Genomic DNA, 23,732 nt, shown 5'->3' with positions numbered 1-23,732 from the left:
AGCCGGAATGGCTATCTCCACACAGATGAGGAAAACCGAAGCTGGCAGAGGAAACCAAGGCTTGAATTCGGAGGTCCTGGGTAGTTTCCTGGCCAACGTTTTCATCTAGTTACTACTAAAATCTAGCTGCCGAGGGTACAGAAGCATTTTGAGATTTTGTTCATTTCAATTTACATGACTAACCCAATTAAAAACTCATTCCGTTAACTAATAGTTAACATGGAACCTTGTTTAAGCCAGAGCAAGTCAAGACTCAGTCAAGACTTAGTACTTTTAAATAGGAAGGGGCCTCGGTTTAAACAGTTGAAACTCCTAAAATGGTACCACAACTAGGTTCTGGAAGACTATGCTCCTGAGACAGGACCCTGCTGGGTACTGTGCTCTGCCTCTCAGAACACGGACTGGAACTGCTGGGGTCCTACTAAGTGCAACTGATGAGCCATCCACCCCTCCCCACTCAAACACATATACAAAGCATCCCAAATATTCATTCTGAGTTTCTTCCTGAGTGAATGGATGTGGAAGGGACTTACTTGTCTTGTGTCTCATTGTGTGTGAGGAACGGTACTAAAAGGCTTTCATCTGAATTTTCTCATTTTAGCAAGTTACATAAGATCCTGGTTTCATAGGTAAGGAACTCGAGTTCCCAAGAGGTTAAGTAACTGGCCTAGTGAAAAAACTAGTACTCAAACCTAGCATTGATTCAAGAGCCATGCTTTCTACAAAGTAGGAAGAGGAAACCATACAGATGGGTTTAAAATTTTAAGAAAAGCTAATATATCAACTGTAATGTCCAAAGCCTGAAAAAAGATACACATTTGTTCACAGTAACATTTTGGGAATTGAGAGTGGCTTTATTTTCTTTTTCAGAATCTCCTAGATTTTATGGTTTTAAATTGATATATAACCCAGATAAAGAACAATGCACAAATCACAAGCATATAGCTCAGTGAATTTTCAAAAACTCATTATATCCAGGTAACCAGCCCCTCTTGCATCCTCTTGTTTACTATAGTAGCCTTTAGCATTTAGAATCTAAGTTAGATATCTCTAAGAAGCTACAGGGAAACAATGTTCATTTTCCAACTCAAAGGCCAGAAAGAAATAAGGTTTATGGGTCGAGTTACATTTTAAAAAATTATCTTTATTTAGGTTTCTGATTCAGCACATGTATCAAAGACTAATCAACATAAAGAAGTAAATAAGACATTAATTGGAAAATCTTACATCTCTCTAAACTCTGACCAAGAATGCCAAGATTGCCACTATTACCAGAACTCCAACCTAGTCAAGTTGTAGACAAGCTATCATGAACATACAGTGCGCACGGATATGCAGAGGCTTGCTAGCACGTGGCTCTCTTCCTTGTTGATGTCTTTCAGTTTGACGGCTCACTTTTGCTTTCCATGCTCAGTTCCAAGTAAAGTCCAAAGAACCCTCAGGGTGAACCTGATAGGATTCTTTCGGAGGAACGCATTCTTGAGGAACGCGTTCTTTAACCGTTGTGCCTGCAACTTTGTTATTGCCAGGGTGAAGTTCAGGTCGAGATGTACAATACAATCTAGATGACGGTGCAGACTAAGTCAAGAACTAAAGTTGAGCAGTAACCCGAGTTAAGGCATGAATGCACACACGCACACGTGCACACACACAGCACCCACGCTGTCACGAACATAGGATTCCTCCAATCGCCTAACGAGAGGCAACCAGGCCTTGGCAGTTAAACACAACTGCTGAGCATTCGGAAAAATGCTCCCCATAATTTTATGCTAACAGCTGTGTGTGTATGTTTTATCAAAAAAGAAAAAAATTAAAGAAAAAAAAAGAAAACTAGAAACAAAACAAAAACCTAAAAACCCCTTAATCTCTTACAATGGCTCTTGAGCATGGAACTCATGTAGCAGCGTCAATGGCTGGCTCTTTTAACAATTTGGAAACAAAAGGTTGTTTTACTATGTACTTCTTTGGTAGTCATCACTACAAAGTTTTCAGTGTTGGTTACCTACAAGACAAGTACTAGACAGAAGATCAAGTTACGCAGAAATATTTCTTCTGTACTGATTAAGATAAAAATATTGAGCTCTTGAAGCACAAGTTACTATGCTTTTTCTTGTCTTACTGGGCACCTTCTACAAGCACGGCTTTGGGCAGGAAAAGTTTGTGTCTACCTAACAAAAGGTGATACATGTTCTATTTCCCTACAACTGAACAGTTAACAAAAATTCACATTATCAATTATTTCTGGTCAAATCAGGAGCCAATTATAATGGGACAGCAGCACTTGGTGTCAAAGCCACATTCTGGTCACACATTCATTCCATGGCTGTGGTCAGTTATCTCAGGAGCTCAGAATTTCAAACTCCTTTCAATCAACAATGGAGCAAGGTAAAGGAAATCTTAAATACTTGCACCATCTGCCCAATTTCTAGAATTCTGTCTAGAATGCCAGCATGCTTTTGAGAGAAAGCAGTTCAGAGCCCAGAGAGCTGTCAGGTATTAGGTAATTTGGTTTCCTGTAAAAGGCATGGTAATCTGGCGATGAAGTATTTATCCTATTAGCAGCACAGTGGTAGCCAAGGGTCTCTGTCAGCAAGACAGCAAAATGAAGCTACTGAAGCTACTATTGGCTCCCGCCTGCCTGTGGGATGGCTACTGATTTTACAAAGGCCTTCTGGGAGTCAGTCCAGGGTAACTCTGGGTGAGTGGGCAACAGGAATGGCAGTAACCATTTCCAGGACTCATGAGAAATGGCTGAGGTAAATCAGCTTCCCATGCGAATGGGGCTCTTGCCTCTGTGGGCTCAGGGTGTGAACCTGATGGGTCCCTCGCAGCCAAACAACTGCCAAGAAATTGCCTCAGCAGGTACTGCCCAAGCGCGACAGGCTCCGCGTGGGGTCATAAAACACTTTAAAAGGACATGAAACAATATAAATTCAAAAAGAGTAGTGTTTGTTCTATCAATTCTGAATGTCTGCAGGGAGAGGAAGCTAGATTTATGCTGGAAAGGTGCTGTTTGAAGGAGCTAGCTATGTTTTATTTTAAAATGAAATGACTAGTCTAGGGGACCCAGCACTACATTTCGGCAGAAGGCTGAATGTCAAGAACCTTGTCTCTAAAAGGCATTTATCAGGAACTGTTTGCTCACTCCAAGTGCTTTGTCATTCACCATATGGCAATGTTTTGACATTTGTGCTTTCAGGAGGTAACTACATTGAGAGGGAAGATCATTACATTATGCACTTCCTTGTTTGAGTGCAAGACACTATCCAACAGCACTGAAATCTATAAACTTGTAAAAGATTCTTGTAAACATATACCATATCTCTCCTATAAGAAAAACCAAGAACTGTACCATGAAGGCAAGTTTTGTTTGCCTGCTCTCAGGATGCCTCGGAATGGCAATGTACCAGGAGGGGCAGGGAGCTGTTGGTGAAATCCTGGGTTTGATCTGACCCAGTCTGATCATATTAAAAATCTAAAGCCTTAATAGTATGCCAAGCTTCTCCCCCTACTTGAGAACTGTACTATGATTATGTATATTACACACACATTATAAATAAAATTTATAGAGACGTACGATTTCTTCCAAACAACTGAGGAGTGACGTTCTCAGTTTGGGGGGTGGAAGCAGGAAGAGGTGAAAAATCCTATTGTTGCTTTTACTCTCGAGTTCTTAAAATGCTATTCAAACACTATTATCCAACAAGACTTTTTTCTTTCTGTAACTCTTAAATATGCATTCAAAGGCAAAAATGGAGGTTTCTATACTGTACAATATTAAATATCTACAATGTCATGGTTCCTTATTTTTAGGAGTGTGTTCAATAAAGAGCTAGCTATTAGAGATGGTTGTCACAAAACATGGACTCTTAAAAATTACTGATAAATTAACTTTCAGTCCTCTGATTATATCCAACAGATACACATTCTCATCATAAAATATACATTCTCTAGTAAGTTATTTTCGTCCACAGCATATATAAATATGCAAACACAGGTGGTAAAAATCACTTTACTACCAAAATACAAAACAGTAACTGCCGAAAAGCAAAAATAAAGATGTTGCAGGTATTAAGAAAAGAGTGACTCACAGTGTTCCACTTCAAAGTGAAACCAAAGAATTTATCTGTGCTAAATGAATGGAAAAAATGTATTCAGAATATACTTTGTACACACTGCACTTGCTTATACTGGACGAAATAAGCAGTCATCAATACTAATGTGCTACTTTCTCTACACCTCTTTTCTGCCAAGCAGAAGTATTGTGTGGCCATTATGCCAAGATATTCCTATAATGTTCGTTTCAAAAAGTTATCTTCTAATAATTTTGCACCTTTAAAATATTTGTCAAACTCTATTGTAGGGGGACACAAAGAATGGAAAGGGAAAATAGCTGTGTTTGTTTTTTTTTTGTTATAGTCGCATTGCCTTCTGTAGCAGAAATCAAATAGCACGTTCTAATCAGCCATCGCAACCATTGTGGGAGGACATTTATGGATTCATGTTAGAGAGGGCCAGTTTGGGTAGATTAACATTAAGGATAAAGGGAGAATCACACTTTAATACACAATATTTATCCATCCCATGTAGGTGGAAAAGGTACAGCCATGTGATCTGTCACTTTTTGGCTATCTGTTTTACAAGAGGCATGGATGCTAATATATACCGAAAATAACCTATAAAAAGTGTATCTGTAGAAAGCTCTATTAAACAGTATATTGTCTTGGGTACTGATCCATCTAACTTTCCATTCTACACTGAAAGCTAGATTTTCAAAAAGTCTGAATTGTAGTGCTAAATTATCGGGATGTTTGGTAAACACCATTATAATGGGGGGATGGTAATAACAGCTCAGTGATCTTCTGCAAATTCATGGAAAAAATATAAAAAAGATCCCTTTTTATTTTACAAACCTAAAAGCCAGGAAAATGAAGCTCTGGGGCCAAGCGAAGAACTGCACACGGCTGCCGAATTACCAGGTACTGAATAGCAAATGTTCCAGCCAGGGAATGGACATACATGTCGATTCAAGTAAAACACTGATGGAAAAAGTCGTCTGTTTAGTGTTGTAACCCACAACACTGGCTGCGTTTCTGACAAACATTTACAACACAATTAATAGTGAAGCCTAGATAACCTCAGTGCAAATAAGTCAGATCCAAATAGGCCAGGGAAGGAAGCCTTTGGCATTGAGTAGACGGCTCCACTGGACGAGTCCCAACATGAGATTCAGACTAAGCACATGCATTAAGGCTGGGAGGAGGGGTGCACCGAATGTGGCGAAGGGGCGGACGGCGTGGCAGCTGCGGAGGGCACTGTGGGCTGCATGGGTGGTGGCGGCGGAGGCGGCGGAGGCTGGACTGGGCTCTGTGTGTTGGGAGACGGAGGCGGGGTGGGCCGTTTGAACTTGTCGGGACTGTTGCTTCTCCGTGGTGAAGGCCTCTGTGGAAAGGACAGGAACAGGAGGTCCGTTTCGGTACAGACAGCTCATTTCTAACACAGCCTGACTCGGCGCTGAGGCCAGTGAGAAACTAACCAACAGAGGTGAGAAAGCTGCAGCTTCCTTGTCCGTCCCTACTGGTTTCTAAACAAGTAAGGAACCCTTAAACAAGGTCGAGTTTATACCTACACCCGTGAAAAAGCAAAATTACTGTGGATCTTGCACTGACCAAGCTACCGGACTTGCGCCCCTTCAATGAGACAGCCCTAAAATTAAACACGGTTGTCACATCCTCCCCTTAAATCTGTCCCAAGTTCCCTCTATCACTAAAAAAAGTTTTCAATATCCTGAAAGCTAAAGATCAACCAAAAAGTTTCTGCTTTTACACAAGGCCCATCGAACCAGCAGAACAGCTTCAGGAAGATCCTATATGCTTTCATAGAATAGTTTCTTTTGTTAAAGATTCCCTTGTTGGGATACCTTCAATGCTGTCCCCTATTCTCGAACCCCTATTAGCTACATTTCCCATTGCTCTCTCAGTCGACTAAATAACCAGTTCTAAAGAAAAAAAACCATCCCCTGAGTAAGGTTCGAATCAGATGCATGTAAGTTTTCTCCTAACTTCTGGAGAAAAGTTCTGAGTAAAACTAGCAACAAGGCTAATTTCAGGAAGAATGCTGAGGGTCAGTGAACTGTGAAGGTGCAGACAATAAATATTTTAGACATTATAGCAACTAACAATAACTCGTTACGGCAAGGAGCTGGCCAGAGTTCAATCAAGGCATTGGCCAGAGTTCAACTTACATTTCACAAGGGTAATTTTTCAAAGAAAGTGAAGTTGAAATTTTGCTTCAAGGATGGATTTTAGTGTTAACATCAGAATTTGGTATATAATTGTTAGGAAGTCTCTATTGTTTTTAAGACGGGAGGGAGGAAGAAAGGTGAACGTCTAAGCACATCAGTCCTGGTCTCCTAAAGAGGACCCGTTGCTACCACCATCTGGAGTACAGCGCTGCTCCCCACCCCATGGATACGTACTGTGATACCGTGGGATGCTCCCATATGCTGCACGTGAAGGCCCGGGGAATTGTAATAAGACATTCCGGCTCTAGTCAGTGAAGTCGGTGGGGTGAAACCAACTGTGTGACTTGCATATGACAGACCTGAAATATAACAACACCTTGTAAGTATTATTTCAAGCTCAAATTACCTTGCGTCGTCAACCATCTAGGAGGCTTTAATATGCGTAAGTTCTCAGTTACCCACAAAAATAAAAGTAGACGGAAAGCATGGTAAACTCACTGAATGGCCTGCTGGATAACAAGGGATATAAAAGTCACACACTGGGACAAAATAGGGAACTCAGAAATAATTCCATGCATACATGGTGAAATGATCTTCAGCAAAAGTGCTGAGAATTTACACTGGAGAAAGGGTAGATGCTGCAACACATGGGTTTTGAAAAACTGGACATCCACACGCAAAAGAATCAAACTGGACCCCTATCTTACACCAAACACAACACTGAACTCAATGGATTAATCACTTGAATGTAACACCTGAAACTGTAAAACTCCTAAACACACACACACACACACACACACACACACACAGAAAAGCTTCTGATACTGGTCTTGGCAATGATTTTTCAGATATGACAGCCACAAAGGCAAAACCAGACCATCAAACTAAAAACCTTCTGCTCAGGAAAGGGCACAATCGACAGAAGGTAACTTACAAACCACGTATCAGATAGGGATTACTATCCAAAGTACATAGGGAACTCCTACAACTCAACAGCAAATAAATAAATAATCCAATTAAAATGGGCTAAAGGACTTAGACATTTCTCCAAAGATGACATATAAATGACCAACAGGCTTATAAAAAGACATTCAACGTCACTAATTATCAGAAAAGTGCAAGTCAAAACCACAATGAGCTAGCACCTTACACCTGTTAGGATGGCTATTATTAAAAAAAAAAGAGAGAGAGAGAGAAAGAGAGAGAGATAAGCATTGGCAAGGGATGTGGAGAAATTAGAATCATTGTGCACTGTTGGCAGGAATGTAAACTGGTGCAGCCACTGTGGAAAACAGTGTGGAGGTGCTGCAAAAATTAAAAATAGAACTATCATATGACGCAGCACTCCTACTTCTGGTTATTTATGAAAAGAACTGAAATCAGAATATTGAAAAGAAATCTGTACCCCATGCTCACTGGAACATTCACCATAGTGGAAACAACCTATATGTTCATCAACAGGTGCATGAGAAAATGTGGTATATACATAAAAGGAAATATTCAGTCTTTAAAAAGAAAAATTCTTAAGAGTCCATGAATAAACCTTGAAGACATTATGCTAAATATAAACCAGTCACAAAAGAACAAATACTTATAGGAGGTATCTAAGTCAAACTCAGAAGCAGACGGTAGAAAGCTGGGTGCCAGGAAGTGTGGGTAGAAAGAGATAGGAAATTGTTCAACAGGCCAAAGTTCAACTGTAGAAAAAGTGCTGTACAGCACTGTGTATTATGGTTAAAAATTTGTTCAAAGGGAAGATCTCATGTTAAATCTTCTTATTCCAATTAAAAAAACAAAGTCGAGCCCTTCCAGGAGAAATAATGAGACAAAACCACTGTGTACTCACATAAGCATGAGTGTGTTTGCAGCCATATGGCAAACAAAAATCACCATACAACTTTGCAACTTCAGGATAGTCAATGAAGACAACGAAAGCTCTACATACACCTGAGGTCCCCCAAAGGCACTTATATGTAAGGAGGAGACAAGCCCCAGCACACCGGATGTTCTATAGTCTTTTTTTTTAAATATTTTATTTTTATTTTTATTTTTTAAATCTCAAATTAATCATTGCTTCCTTTATATATTTTTTTCAAATACATTTGTCTCTGCCTACCCCCTCCCCCCACTTTCCCTTGCCCCCTCCCTCCTTCTCTCCCTCCCTCAGCTCTTCCCCTTTGGTTTTGTCCATGAGTCCTTTAGATACAGTCTTTATCTAAGACCTGAGAATTATCTCCAAAGTGCTTTAGAAGTAAACATGTCCAGAATCCCTACATTATTAGATAGGTCTGCACTGAGGTCCAAACAGACATATTTTTCGAACATTCCGAAAGTGGAAATCACCCACATGCAGCCTAAGCAGACCTGGCCTTTTCCAGTTAGGTGCTGATGATCCAGCGGTCTGGAGCATCTCTTATTTATCACTGCATAAATGTGGCTTTCCATCTTTGAATTCCCAGCATCTACCGGAGTATCTAGCACAGCACAACCTCCATATGAATGAATGAATGCAGTAAAAATGGAAACAAAGGAGCAATTTGGATAGAATTATCTATTGTCAATTGCTTTGTACCTAAGGTAGCCATGGATGCCAAACAATGTGAACTCTGCTGACCTCTTTTCTGAATTATATAAACTTACAAGAGGCGGTTTAGGAAGCTTCCCCCTATTGTCTCTGGGTGTCCGTGGCTAAGACATGAGCCTACCCTTAGCTGTCCTGTCCCAGGATTTGTCTGTGCCCTCCACATCTAATGTTAAGGGTTTAGTTCTTGGTTTGACTATCAGTTAGTGCTGCTTTCTACCTGACATATTTCCATTTCTGATTGTCGATTTTTGGTTCAGACTTACAAAATGGAGGCCTGGGGTAAAATACAAGGCTTTGGGAGCTAAGCGGCCATTCACTGGGTTGATTTGTGTGACAAGGACTTTGTTCAGCTAGGAGAGGGAAGAAGAGGTTTCCTTTGAACAGCTTTAGGGAATACGAGTACAATCCTAATTCCATTTCTTATGAAAGCAATGAAATTTAAGAGAAAGGCTATGAAAGTAGATCCTTATCCCCAGATAGAGAACCCAGAGTTCAATTCGTAGTAACAAAAATAAGATCTAGCCTATTTCCTAGTATTACAAGATTAATTACTACTATTATGTTAAACTGCTCATCAAAAATCTTCAAGAACTCCCTATTACCTACCGAAATTTAAAAAAAAAAAAGAAAAAGAGAGAATTCTCTTCTCTGAATGTTATAAAAGCCTTATGCATTTGGTTCCAAACTATCTCCTGATGCTCTAGGTCAGTGGATCTCAAAGCCCTCGACCAACCCACATCGAACAAACCAGAATCTATGGGGAACAGGGTCCCAGGGCAGCAGGTATTAAGAACAGTGGTCTTATCACTCCTGATCCTGACCATCCCCGTCTCAGTTCACACCATGCCCTTTGCCCGGGGCATCTTCTCTTCACCACAGCACTTAACTCACCCCTTCCTTACCCACTCCCTCCTGTCCAACAGGACCTCACTCAGCCTTTCTGAAGGGACAAGGAGACCAGGCTCGACAGCCGACTGCCATAGTATCTCAGACTCTAGTTCTGCCGCCTGGCATTGAGTGTGGACTTTTAACGCTTCAAATGTAAAATGAGACTGTCGTAGTGACCTCACATCACAGCTTGTTGTGAGAATGAAATGAATTAATATTGCAAAATGCTCAGGGAGTGCCTGGCACCAAGTAAAGGCTCAGTAAGTTTCAGCTTCTTAAGGTCTCCTTCAAGGCTCATCTCAGAAGCTCTCTAAGCTGGTGGCTCTCCGTCATTTGAACCTCTTTTAAATTAGTTTTTTTTATTACAACTTATTTTAAAATAGTTTATAATTCACAAGAAGCTGCAAAAAGACCACCGGGTTCCCATGTACCCTTCACCCAGCTTTCCCCAATGCTATCTTGCAAACCACAGCACCTTATCAAAACGAGGAAATTGGCATCACTCTAATACTAGTGACTAAAGTACAGGCTATTTGGATGTCATCTGGTTTTACCTACAGGTCAATGCAGTTTTATGACAGGTATAAATTCAAGTAACTGTCACCACCATCAGGACACAGAACTGTTCCATCCCCACAGAGAAACTCCGCGGTGTTGGTCGCTTCAACAGCCGCACCTCCTCTCTAACCCTAACCCCTGGCCAGGACCGCTCTGCTCTCCTTCACTGCGCTTCTATCATACTGAGAATGTTGTAGAAATGAAATCGCCCAGTAAGTAACCCTTTGAGAATTGCTTTTTTTCATTCATCATAACACCTTTGTACTCCATCCAAGTTAATTTGATTGCATGCATCGAGGTAATTCCTTTTTATTGCTGAGTAGAATTCCATGGAGTAGCTGTACTAGTTTAACTACTCAACTTTTTAAGGGATAAAAAATATATAAAATTCATTACAGTTGGCCTGTATTAAGAGTTTCTTATTTCTTGTATTTTTCCCCACTTCCCAGGCCCTGTGGTTGATTATAAGCTTGTAAGGGCCAGAGATAATGTCTTACTAATTTTTGTTTTCCCTTAAATTCTGATCATTGTGTATCTGACCCTTTGACCCAGGAATATAGTAAAGAATAAGAATCCATAAAACCTGGGTTGAAAATGCCAAACCTCCAAAACAAACCTACTTAAAGGAAATACAATGGCTTTATGATGCTATTCCTGGAATAAATTTCTTTGCTCTAATACAGAAATGCATTAACTAAAGTAAAAAGTTAAGGCTTCATTGTCCACAAGCTCAAGACTGAAAATTTAGGAGATAATTAATTAAAAGCAATTCATGATAAAAAAAAATCCACTAAGCAAAACAAAGCAAGATACAAAAATGTATAATCCATATAAAACAACTACCTAAAGGAAAACTGTGAGATAGAGGGGTAGGGAGGAGAGCCCCTTGAAAACAATAAAATATTAACACTCCCTTTGGATAAAAGGATTCTGGATGATTTTATTTCTGCTTCTTTATACCGTTCTGATTGCTGCCCCAATTTTCCGATATAGTTTTGCGGAAGAAGAAAAAAATGTAAAAGCAACCTAAAGGCAGAAACCTTTTTTTAGTTACACAAGTCATACATGGAAACATTGTCTTTGTAAAAATCCACACCATCTAGATACGATTTCCTCCCTAGCTCTCCCTGACCTGGCACCCCACCACCCTCCACGTCATCAGGCCTGCTCCTTCTCAGGTCAACAGCCTCTCCGTGAGGCCAGTCGCAACGGCCAATACCCATCATTGCGCCTGACCTTGGAGCGACGTCTGACAGAGCTCACCATTCCCTTCTCGCTGAAACGCTTTGTCTTAACTTCAGTGACATCATATACCAATTTTCCGCCCACTCCCCTATCTCCTTTGCCACATCCTCCTCCCATGCTCGACCCCCAAATATTATAGTTTCAGGATGAGACAAGAGGCTTTTTCTCTGTTCTGTCTTCTGTGACTAGCTGCTCATCTCCCATTAGTAGAGTTTTAAAAAAATGTTTTAGAGTAGTTTTAGGTTTACAAAAAAAAAAAAAGACAACAGTAGTAGACAGAGTTCCTGTATACCCCATATTCAGATTCCCCTGTTATTAACATCTTATATATTAATATATGGTACATTTGTCTCAACTAATAAACAAATACTGATATATTATTCTCAACCCAGGTCCATATTTCACTTGTACTTCCTGAGGTTTTTACCTAATGTCCTTTTCCTGTTCCAGGATGCCACTAAAAATACATTATATTTAGTTGTCATGTTTCCATGGGCACATCTTAGCTGAGACGGGTCCTTAATTTTCCTTGTTTTTGATGACCCTGTCAATTCTAAGGTGCAGTGATCAGGTGTTTTGTAAACAAATTGTCCCTCAGTTGGGATTTGTCTGACATTTACCACATGCTGACACTGAGGTTACGGGTCCTGGGGAGAAAGACCACGGAGGTAAAGTGCCGTTCTCATCACATCGCACCAGAGCACACGTCTCTGCCATGGCCTAACGCTGCCGGCGTCGACCTTGATCATCGGGGCTGACGCAGTGTTTGTCAAGTTTCCCCTCTGCGAAGTGACTCCTGTTCTCTCCCTTTCCATACTGTATTTTCGGGAAGAGGTCCCTCTGTGCAGCCCACACTTACGGAGAGAGTTATTTCCACTTCCTGAGAGCAGAGTATCTGTATAAATAATTTGAAATTCTTCTGTATGCGAGATTTGTCTCTTCTCCCTTATTTATTTATTCAGTCATTTATTTTAATCAGTACGGAATCATGGACATTTGTTTTATGTTTGGCCTATACTCTAAGGTCACACTATCCGTTAGTGTTCAAGTTGTCCCAGTTCTGAACCTTCGGGGGCCCTGTGCTGCTCCGACATCTTGTCTGTTTTTGTTCCCGAGCACCTCCTTCCTGACGGGCAGTTCCAGGTTTTCCAGGTTCAGCTTGTACATTCCCTGCCGCAGGCCTAGAAACACCCATTTCTCCAAGGGGTGCTCGTTCTTTGCACTGGAGAATGGAATTAGAAACCAGGATTTAGGCGGTGGGAGCGCATGTTGCCAGTGGGATGTAGACTGTTTCTGAAACGTCATTATTCCTCGTCCCTGATGCAGGCACATCAAAATATGCTCGTTGGGAATGTCTCTTTCTTAAGCTGTATAAAATAACGGACAACCTGAAAAATAATTACTGGAAAATAATACTCTCCCCCTCCTAGATAATCCACATATACAAGTCTACATATAATCAAGAAGAGGTTGTTTCCTGAGTCCTAGGAAATTTATGTTTCAAATAGTGAAGCGGGGTTCAACCTAAGCTGATGAAAGTGCAAGACCAGCAATGTCAAATGGTAAGGGAGGACGAGCTGAAGTGCTAAAAATGGAAATAAAAACTATAGGAACGGCACCATTCCAAAGACTCTTCCAATAAAAACAACAGTGAAAAGAACACTTGAACATTCAGGTTTTGCTGGTGTACTACGTATAGGACTGCAATGGACTAGAACTGGAGTACTTCTGCTGTCAAATAGGAGATAAAATTCACTTTGATGATATTTATAGGACTTAAAATAGGATACAAATGTTCTCCCATAGCCTGGCTGAAAGAAACAAATTTCTAGATGTTACTTACTTTGTAGTTTAAGCGAAAACCATGTAGCTTATTTGTATAAGCAAGCCCCACACTACAGGAGCAGAGTGTGACGAAAGTCAAAATTATGGAAATGGAGTAAGATCTTCCTACAGAATACTTGTTACAATAAAAATTAATATTGCTAACAAAGGTCAGACTTTTTTTTTTTCCAGTGACCACAACATTATATTTAATGAACTGGAAATCACATGCTCCTAAAGATTTCTTTAGGCTTAAACAGAACATTAAACTATACATAATAGTAATCAGCATCATCCATCCACTATAAAGGCTACCCTCCACCTTGCTTCTTCCTAATGCATGTCTTCCTTTTAAGACAATAAGTCAGAAAGCAGAAAAGACCTTTATTATGATGCTGAAACCCAAGTGCTACTTGGGGAAAACTGAGAGGTGGTGAAGAAGGGAAGAAGGGGAGCTTTTGGAGAGACTTAAAGGCCACTGGACAGAAGGAGAAACAGGCTCAGGAATATCTTTGGGCAAGAACAAGGGGTGATGGCCATGCCATAGGGCCAGGACAGAGAGCTGCTTTGGTTTGCAAGCAGCCCCTCTCTGTCCTGCTGGATGCCGGAGACAGTATGCTGGCCCTGGGTGGACAAACACTGCCATGCTTCGTATAGAACTTTCTTTTGATCTCACCTCTTTAAAAAAAATAAAGAAGAAACTCACAGAGCCACAGAGCTGTGCTGGATCCGAAACTCACAAAACTAAGCCATTCCTCCCCGACGCTCTCTCGCTGGCTACCTGCATTGCTGCCTTTCCCCTGTACCAGCCCGAAGGGCATCCCTCGTTCTTAATTTTTTAATTATTATAACAGACGATATGAGATGTCACCTTACTATGGGGTTCTTTTACTTTCCAAAACAACAAAACCTTAATTGCTGCCACCCTTCCAAGCAGTCCCTTTACTGTATTCTTTTGGGAAACTCCTTCTCCACTCTCCTCTCCCCATTGCTTCCTCTCCTCCCCGCCTACACACTCTTTTTCTCCCCCCAACTCTGTTTAAAATCTGTTTACCAGCCAGCACAAGAAAATCAGTCTCTTCACTTCAGTCACAAGACTCGATCTTTGGCCTGCTACCCTCTCTTTCCTCCCTCCACTCCACTCGCCAGCCTCCCCGCCACCCCTCTCCCCCGCCCCGCCACTGCTTCCTCTTTCTTCCTTGCTGGATCATTTACTTGCCCTCCTGGCCCGAGAGCTCCATGCTGTGCTGGTGCTGGAGCCAGAGACCCCGGGGAGAAAGTTTTCGGGGTCAGAAGAAGACAAGCATGCCTTTGAGGGAGAGGCTACTGAGGAGCAAAGCAAGAAGCAGAAGCAAAGCCAACTCCGTCTTGCAGAGCCTGGCTACCAGGGCCGAGTCCCACTCACAAGTTACTGCAAATGCAGGACATACAGCTCTTGTGCGAAAGAACACAGGCTGTGCAACAACACACGCCCTTCCTTGCCATGTTCTGGCCACGTGACCAGCAGCTTCCCAATCACTGCTTCCTCAATTTTAACATGGGAAAAATGATGGCTATGTTAATTTTCCTGTGAATGAAAATGAGATACTGCATGTAGAACATAATGAAAGATGTGCTATGATCCGTCTTAATCTGCCCAAGGTTTTGTCAATGCATTGGCACTTAAAATCACAAAGACAGTCTTTTAAAAAAGGTTTTTGGAGTTAAATTCCACTTAAGTTAAAAAAAAGAAGAAGAAAAACACCAGCTGGCACTATAACATTTAGGTTTAAAAATTACACACTAAAACTCAGTTTAGATAGTGGTTTGTTTTTAATGTTTCTCAAAAACACAAGACCATTCTCTCTCTGTTTACAAGATTTTTATATGCCAGAAGGGAACATACGCAGGGATGTCTAGTAATATACCAGAAACCAGTCCTAGAAGGAGCAAGAACGTGTACTCACCGGGTGATATAGGCCTGCTTGAGCTTGGAGAAGGAGTGTAAGGGATCGGGCTGGACACAGTGCGAGGTCTTAATCCTTGTGCAGACATCTCGTTGAAACACCTAAGAGGAGGAGGGGGATGATCAGAACAGCCTGCATTTCAATAGTTCTTAAGAGACCTCCCAGGAGAAAATGTTGGGGGTTCACACCTTGAGGTCTAGCTCCTGACTGTGCAGAGAGTGATGCTGGGAGACATATAAAACGGACTCCTGCTGCCCACTCCTCAGCAAACCTCTCTCCCCAGGGCTACGGGTGGGGAATCTAGATGTCCTAGCTCAGGACGGGGGGCTTGGGGACAGAGCTGCACCACAGAACAGAGAGCACCGGGCTTCTATCCGTCACACAACAGCGATGTGTAAGTTCACTTCCACCGTCCCAAGAATTACAGACACATCCATGTTTTAATGGCTACATTGAACTTGTTACTTGAAACGCAAACCCAGGAAAGCCCTCTGAGATTTATGTGTTCAACGTGAAGCTTAAAGATGTGTCTTCCTGTGAACTGGATGTCAGTTGTTCACAAGGAAAGCCTTCCTTAACAAGCAGTCACATGTTAGAATATAATAAAAGACACTTACAAGAGTGCTGATGAGGAGAAATTTCTGCTTGAGAGATTTCCTAATAAGCTATCCTCCACAGGCCTGACAGCCAGAGGAAGAAACAGGCGAAGCCTGGGTAAGATCTCTGCCCTCCTAGTCAATCAGTTCACGAGAGAAACGTGAACACTGTCATTTCTACGCTGACGTATTTGACTTGAAAAAAACCAGGCTCCTGAATTTGACATGCATTTCTCAACTAGCTACGCACCACTAATTCATCCTCCCCTCTGCAGAGCAGCCCCCACGGGGGCACCGGGGCGGGACTGCCTGCACCCTACCACCCAGCCAGCAGCTAAGACCGCCTCTGGGTTCTTAAGAAATACACTCATTTGCAGACATCTCAAGTGTCCAACCATTTTCTTTCTCCCAAATGTGATATCATCATTCCCAGTAGGGAGAAGAGACGTCTTTATTGCAGTTGTAGTCTACCTGAGATAATCTGACCTACAGAGGATGACGCAAACCTTCTGGAGTGCATACAAGTTCTATAGAAAAAAAAAAAACGTATCTGGGAGCCTGAAGTAGCTTCAGTATTGTCACCATAGTTGGAAGACATTCCAGAGTGCATCTGCCTCAGAACCAAGTATGCAGCGTGCCGTGTGTGTTAACAGATGGTCTGCTCTGTGTCTTAGGGTCGTTAACAAAGTAGTTAATAAGTTATTTAGTACTGGAGCTGATGTTTTTAGTCAAATGGTTTTCAGAGGATAAGGATTTCAGAGAGAATGGGACACTGTTAGAAAGAAATCAATGAAATTCAGAGTTAAGGATGATAGTTTTATGCTATAAACTTTTGAGAAAGATTACTCTTTGTTCTTCTCAAATGAAGAATGTACACAGATATCATAAATAGGATGACCCATTATTGTTTTTATAATTGTTTACATTATAAAATTATAGACCTTTGTGATAGAAAAGCTCAGACTTCTCTTGAAATAGTATCACTGTCCACAACAAATTGATCAAAAGCCTTGTTAGCCCTCTGGATCTATTCAATAACAAAAACAGAGTGCTGATGTGGTAACATCGCCCACATGTTTTCAAGCAATGTGCTTTTGACATCTACAGCCTGCAAAACTCATCGCGCCATTAGCAGACCCTGGTTGCAGATGCAGGCTACTCAGTCCTGTTGGAGGGGCCCTGGAGAAAGCTCAGTCTTGCCTCGCACACTGAGATACCCACCATGTAAGGCCAGGGCACCCCCGATTGAGAACAGGGAATTCCCTTGCTGAAATGATCGGGTTCAGAGACGGCTAATTCCCCAACTGCTGGGTTTCTCTGCCAGCTAAACAATTTCTCCAATATGAATTCGTGGCTTATCTTAACAACCACCTTACTCTCAAAGTACCGTGTTGGGGGTGGAAAGGGGAAGGAGGAGGAAAAGGGGGCAGAGAGGAAAGTCTGGATGAGAAAGAAATGCTGATACCATTTCTTCTAGTTAATCAAAGGGTGGTTCTTATTTCAGCCCATTTCTCAGTAGGACAATCAGGGGGGTTGATGTTAGGCTTCAGCAAATAAAGGCATTGCATTATTTTTTAAAAAGTCGCTACAAAAAGGCTCAAAAGGTACAAAGTATGTTAAGGCAAGGCAAAGTTTCAACAACCTTCTGTCTCCTGCTGATTCTTTGAACCGTGTGTGTATACATCCGTTTCCTTGGGCTGTACCATTGCTTGTTTACCTGGACCTATGACTTACGGTACTCAGTCCCTTACTTTAAACAGACATATCACAGGATTTGACAAATTCATCAACAAATGCAAACTCCGCTTCTTGACATATAACCCTGCCTCCACTTCTCCCCTCAGCAAAAAATTTTGGAAAAACGATAGTTTTTTTTTCATCTTTTTGTGTTTAAGGAAAATGATCAATGTTCTTCGTTTACCCCATTCTCAGCATCTACTTTGATGCAGTGGTGTTCATCATCCCAACAAACAAACACGTAAGCCACCTCCTTCCACCTCTAACCAGATGGGAGGAAAGATCTCTTGGAGCCTTTCAAAAGAAAACAAAAACAAAAAAAAAAGAAGAAGAAAAAGAAACAAGGACGATAAGACGCGTGCACACCTTTCATCATCCATCTCCAGGCTGGACTCGCTCTCAGAGAGCTGTCGGCAAAGGGCTTCTCTCCTCTCCATCTCCCTCTGCAGCTTCCTCTGCAGCCTCAGGTTCTCCTCCCTCATGTGGCGCTCCTCCTCCAGATACTGTGCCATCTTCTCTGAATCTGAAAAGCCAGAGTCCTCAATGAAACCCTGTGTCGTGCCATCACACACGGAATTTAGAAAAGAAGACGGCGCCCCGCTCCTCCGCTGCAGACAAGAACTGCTTCCAGACCAGAGCGCTCCCTCTCCCACACTTTAAATCTGGATTTCAAGTTTACCCCAAGGGCCAGTGTTGACCAACGATACGCATTTATAGAAAAGTGTTCAAAAGGCGGTGTTAGGAGTTGAGGCATCTTCACTCCCACTGGCTTGCCTTCTAAAGCACCTGGTGTGGAGGAGCAAATGGAGGAGCTGTAGCTAAGTCTGGGTCTAGCAGCTATCAGAGCTCCCTGTGGGGCTGGAGCTCAAGGGGAGGGGGCCCAGTCAGGGAAACAGATCCAGCCCCCGGGCTCCCCTCTGGGCAACAACTCTGCTGCTGCCGCTCAACTCCAGATAGTGTGGCAAGTCACCTATGGGAGCCTATCACACCTGTTAGCATACCGGCTAGAACATGCCTGGTAACAGTTACAATTCTTATTTCTAAAAATAGAAAGTCAACATAGTAAACAACTTTCGTATTTCAAATAAGTCTAATGTTTAGTGTGTGTGACTCACTCTGCCTTTCTGAGTCAGAGAGCAGGTAAAGACCTGCGTGCAGCCAGGCTCTTGGGGTGGCATCTTGATTATGGCAGATCCCGCTTCCAAGGAGCTGCATCATGCAGGGGTGGGCAAAAGTAGATTCACAGTTGTGAGTACTCAAAACAGTTTATTCCCGCATTATGTATTGTATTATTTATTTGCATTACAACTGTCAAGCTACTTTTGCTCACCCCTGTATGTCAGGTTCTCTACCACAGCACCGGTCTCCCAGGCCAGAGCTCTCTGGCCCCACAGTGCAAACTGGATCCAGGACATGCAGAACCTACATCTTCTAGACGTCAGGCTCTCGACTCCTTCTGCTGAGCTCCCCGAGGTTACTCTGGGGAGGACCCTGGCACACTCCAGTACCAGGCCATTCAATGGCATCACATGACCTCCCTGCTCCTTTTCTGGTTTACCTCAGACAGAATCTATTGTTACTAAGTAACCAAAAGAACCTTTATGCAAAACTCAGCGTCTACCCATCTTCCTGCTTCTTCCTTCTCCGTCTTAGCGCATGCATTTAGCAAAAGTAAAATCTCAAAAAAAAAAAAAAGTACTATCTACTTCTCTATTCTGAAAAATAGCTACACATTCGGAGTGGCCCTGATCGCACCTAAGGCAGAGTCTTACGGGTTAGGGCTGCTGCTCTGTATTGTCAGCCCATTTGAAGGAAGGAGGTGAATGCCACATTGGCCGTTCCTCTCCCACTAACTGACCCTATTTCAACTCCCATGTCCATCAAATTAGTTTCAGTTTTAAGCAACTCTATGAAAGTTTGGTGTTTTTAGCAAATAATGACTTCTGATGATAAATATTCAATGATTTCCAATACATCACCGTTATAGAATATATAAAAGTTCTTGACTATCTTTATTCTAGAACTTCAAATAAAAATACCAAAACTATTAAACACTAGTATGTACACTAAACACTAAATCCCTTGGTTGTTTTCAATCTATCCCAAACCCTGCTGTTTAATCCAGTTGCAGAAATCTCTTTAACTGAAGGCATGCGGGACAAATATTTACAAAGCACACTTTTAATATAAACGATTTAAATTATTTCATCCCAAATATGCAAGCATGCAGCATTTTTCACTAGCTGCACAGGAAGCATGAGATTGTCCCCTTGGAATACTTATTGTTTCTAGAACCAGAAGAGTGGCTGCCAGAGCAAGTTGCCTTCTTTTCCATAAATAGGAATGAAAAGTTTCACAGAACTGAGGATTCATGAGCCTTCAAGAATAATCAGTTAAGAGGAAATGGTTTTCAAAGAAAATGGCGATCCTTTCCCATCTGTGGAAATCAGCAGGGGGAATCCATAAACAGTCACCTATAGACAAGAAAGCTGGTCAGCGGGAGTGAGGGCTGGAACACTTCCTAGCCCTTCAGCAATGAACAGAGAAGCCACAGGCCTACAGAAGGCACCAGGTCCGATACCCTTGCTGTTACTGACCCAGGCACAGAGGTGGCTGACCCATGGCATTCCCTGCGTGCCATCTGCTGGCACACTCCCACACCTGATTTCAAGAGACTGGACTTACTCCCAGGAGTCAACACTTACCTTCTTCCACACAGAGCTTCCTAAGACTTAGGGGCCACAGCTCATGTTTCCCCGCTTGTTAGCCATCTTGCAATATTTAGTCAAAGACAGCATCAACTGAGGGCGACTTCCAGTCAGAGTCCAAAGCAGTGGTTCCCAAATGATCCACAGGTGGCCTATACATTTTGCATTCCCTTTCAAGTTTATGGTTAGAAAACATTCATGCCCAGGCCCCACCTGAACCAATTAAATCAGGATCCCTGAGGATGAGGCCTCTCCACTGGTATATTAATAACTCCCCAGGGATTCCAATGTTCAACCAGAGTTGAGAAATACTGGGAAAGGGCTTCAAGTCAGCTACAGTTGGATTTGGAGGATAAGGATGAGGTAGGTAGGTGAGTCAGTAAGTCGTCCTTTAAATCCAATCCGAACCAACCATGAGCAGCTAAGTGCCCCGGTTGTTGTTCGGTTTGGCTTTCTCTGTCCTAAGAAAATCAAAACAGCACTGACGGATGCCTCTGTTAGTATCTGCGGTCTCTTTCCAGACCAACTAGTGCCAAATAGTGCAGTAGGAAGGAAGTAATGGGAATAAAAAATTCTCCCCAAATTTCTTCTAAAAATGTTGACTGAGGTACAAGGCACGTATACGGGGCGGTGCGGGGGGCGGGGGGAAGAAAAGCAAACCGATGGCACTGGAAAGAATTCAGGAAAGTGCTAAAAGACAGTTGTCTACCCAACACAGCAAAACCTCAAAAAACATCCGCAAATAACTAATATTTGAGAACTCCTTCATTTGTTTTCATGGGGTACACGTATCCCCTGAGTTGAGAACCAATACATCAGAGTTACTCACATTAAAAAACAAACATACAAATGGCCACGCTTTACCCGTACAGTAAGGCTGGAAAGCTGTGTGGGCTTAGACTGAATACATGACTCCCAAAGATACCCAAATCCTAACTGCTAAAACCGGTGACTGTGCTACCTTATCTAACAAAAGGGACTTTGCAGATGTGACGAAGTTAAAGACCTTAGATGGGAACTTATCCTGGATGACCTGGCTGGGCCCAGTGCACCAACAGGGTTCCTAAGGGGGATGCAGAAGAGACAGAGTGAAAGGGCAACATGACTACAAAAGCAGGGGTGGAAGTGATGCCGATGTGAGGATGGGGCCATGGGCCAAAGCATGCAGACGTCCTCTGGAGCTAGAAAGAGCAAAGGAATAGACTCTCCCTCAGAGCCTTTTCCTGCTGACACCCTGATTTTGATTTTAGCCCAGGGAGACCTCTTCTGAACTTCAGACTTCCAGAACTAGAAGATAGGTGTGGGCAAAAGGAGGCTTACAGTTGTCTGTGTGGAAAATAATAACTAATAAAACATCAAAGAGAAATATACTATGTTTCATGGACTCGCAACTGTAAACCAACTTCTGTCCATCACTATATATTTGTACTGTTTTCAGCTACTAAGCTTGTGGTCTTTTGTAACAGTATTAGTAAGAAACCAGAACGCTGTATTTTTTAAAGGTGCTGGATGTACCATCCTGGAGGCACTACTGGACAAGAGTAGATCATAATGAATTTTAGAAAAGAAGGCAAAGATAAAATCACTAAAATGTTAAGTATACATTCCATCTGACTCAGCAAATCCACTTCCCAGAATTTATCCTAAAGTGTTCTTAAACAGTTGTCATATCTGTGTTCAGACGTTCACTGTAGTCACAGCATCACAACCAAAAACAAAAAGTCCTTTGGTATGGACTAGTTAAATAAATTATGTAATCAAACACTGATGCTGCTTTTTTAAAAACGGAGTAAGGCAACTATATATATATATATATATATATATATATATATATATATATATCTAATATAAAATATAATATTTTTATATATAAATAGTTTTATTTATAAAATATTTTTTATTTATTGTATACAACATTTATACAATATTTATACAATATTTAGTTAGCACAATCCTAGAGATGAACAGAGGGGAGAAGATTAAAAAAAATAATAATAACACCTCTGAGTCTGGAGCCTCCTGAAATTATCTGAATTATTTTTTAGAAGTATAATAAATATTATATATATATAAAAATTATATTTTATATATATAAAAATATTATTTATATATATATAAAAGTGCAAAAATTTTGCACTTTTTCCTTGCACATATATATATTACAAAAAGTTGTAATATAGTAAGTGACAACAGAAAAGTGCAAAAGAGTATGTTCACTGTACTATTATTTGTATTTTAAAAGTTTATAGACACATATATCTGGAAAAATATATTAAAAATGTGTAATTGTGAGAATTGGGTGGCTGGGGCTCAGAATCGAGAAAGAAACTCATTTTTCTCCTGCATACTTTTCACTACATTCTCTATTCAGACAAATAGCTTTGAGCAGCCTAAGAGCAGATAACAGGAGAGACCCACACAAATGCACAATGATCTCATCAAGTATTCAGAAATCTAGTTCCTTTGATTTCCAACTCAACATCTTGACCTTTTCCAAAATAATAAGTATAAATTTCAAAACATTTACTCAAGTACCATGAACAAATGTTAGCTATGGCTAAAGTTTAGCAGTAAGGAAGATACACATTTTAATCTCTGCATTCATGCCCCCAAAATACATTGAGGTCTCCTGCGATATTTTGTTAGCACAATCCTAGAGACGAACGCAGGGGAGAAAATTAAAAAAAAATAATAATAACACCTCTGAGTCTGGAGCCTCCTGAAATTATCTGAATTATTTTTTAGAAGTATTCTAAACTAGTTATCCTGCCATACTACAATAATTTTTTAAAAATAATTTATTGCAGGATGACAGGATAAATATGTATTGGTAGTGAAATACAATATGAATTTGATTACTACAAATTAAATAGTCAATGTCAGTAAAACCCTCTATTTGGTAAGGGGATTAATTCTGCAGACAGAAGACCAGTGAAACCAGAGGCTACGTACGCTGTAACTGAGCGGCTCTCAGTTGCTTCTTCAGCCTCTCCACTTCATTCTTTAAAAACCGGATGTGGCGCATCATGTTTTCTGGAGAGTCGATCTCCATGGAGATGTCTCTAGGTGATGGGGGAGCCGAGACTGGCTGGTCTAATTTCTCCTGCAGGATTCTGTATTCAAAGAAAAAAATTTCCAACAATGAAAAACAATTTGCCTTTGAAAAACAAAAAACATACTAGCTGCAGGATTTGTTTTATAGAAGCTCCTGTAATGAATGAATTACAGAGTGCGTTCACAGGGTAGCTTATCTCTTCTGCCCACTTTGTGTCAACTTCTGGTCACCCTTACCTGGTATTCAGGTCAAAGGGCAGAGCGGAAGGATCCACCTCCTTTTTACTTTTTCTTTAAATAGCCACTGGTAATTAAGCATTCCTGAAAATAATGTTTAAAATTTGCTTT

General features: G+C 41.3%; 1 protein-coding gene across 1 annotated transcript in view; it reads right to left on the bottom strand.

The window, feature by feature from the left end:
* Window positions 1–930: 930 nt before the first annotated feature.
* Window positions 931–23,732, bottom strand: part of CCDC6 (coiled-coil domain containing 6) — a 104,293-nt gene continuing 81,491 nt past the window's right edge. Inside the window, exons 5-9 of the mRNA XM_054572755.1 lie at window positions 23,283–23,443; window positions 17,989–18,145; window positions 15,290–15,390; window positions 6,479–6,603; window positions 931–5,442 (exon numbers count right to left, since the gene is read on the bottom strand). Of these exons, the coding sequence (XP_054428730.1) occupies window positions 5,248–5,442; window positions 6,479–6,603; window positions 15,290–15,390; window positions 17,989–18,145; window positions 23,283–23,443 (739 nt within the window). The 3' untranslated portion in view covers window positions 931–5,247. The remainder of the gene's footprint in view (window positions 5,443–6,478; window positions 6,604–15,289; window positions 15,391–17,988; window positions 18,146–23,282; window positions 23,444–23,732) is intronic.

Source organism: Pteronotus mesoamericanus, unplaced genomic scaffold, assembly GCF_021234165.1.
Source record: "Pteronotus mesoamericanus isolate MK-2021 breed Mesoamerican mustached bat unplaced genomic scaffold, CSHL_Meso_final contig_24, whole genome shotgun sequence".
NCBI classification, from domain to species: Eukaryota; Metazoa; Chordata; class Mammalia; order Chiroptera; family Mormoopidae; genus Pteronotus; species Pteronotus mesoamericanus.
The sequence above is the reverse complement of the archived record's forward strand: the minus strand, read 5'-3'. Positions and strand labels throughout refer to the sequence as shown.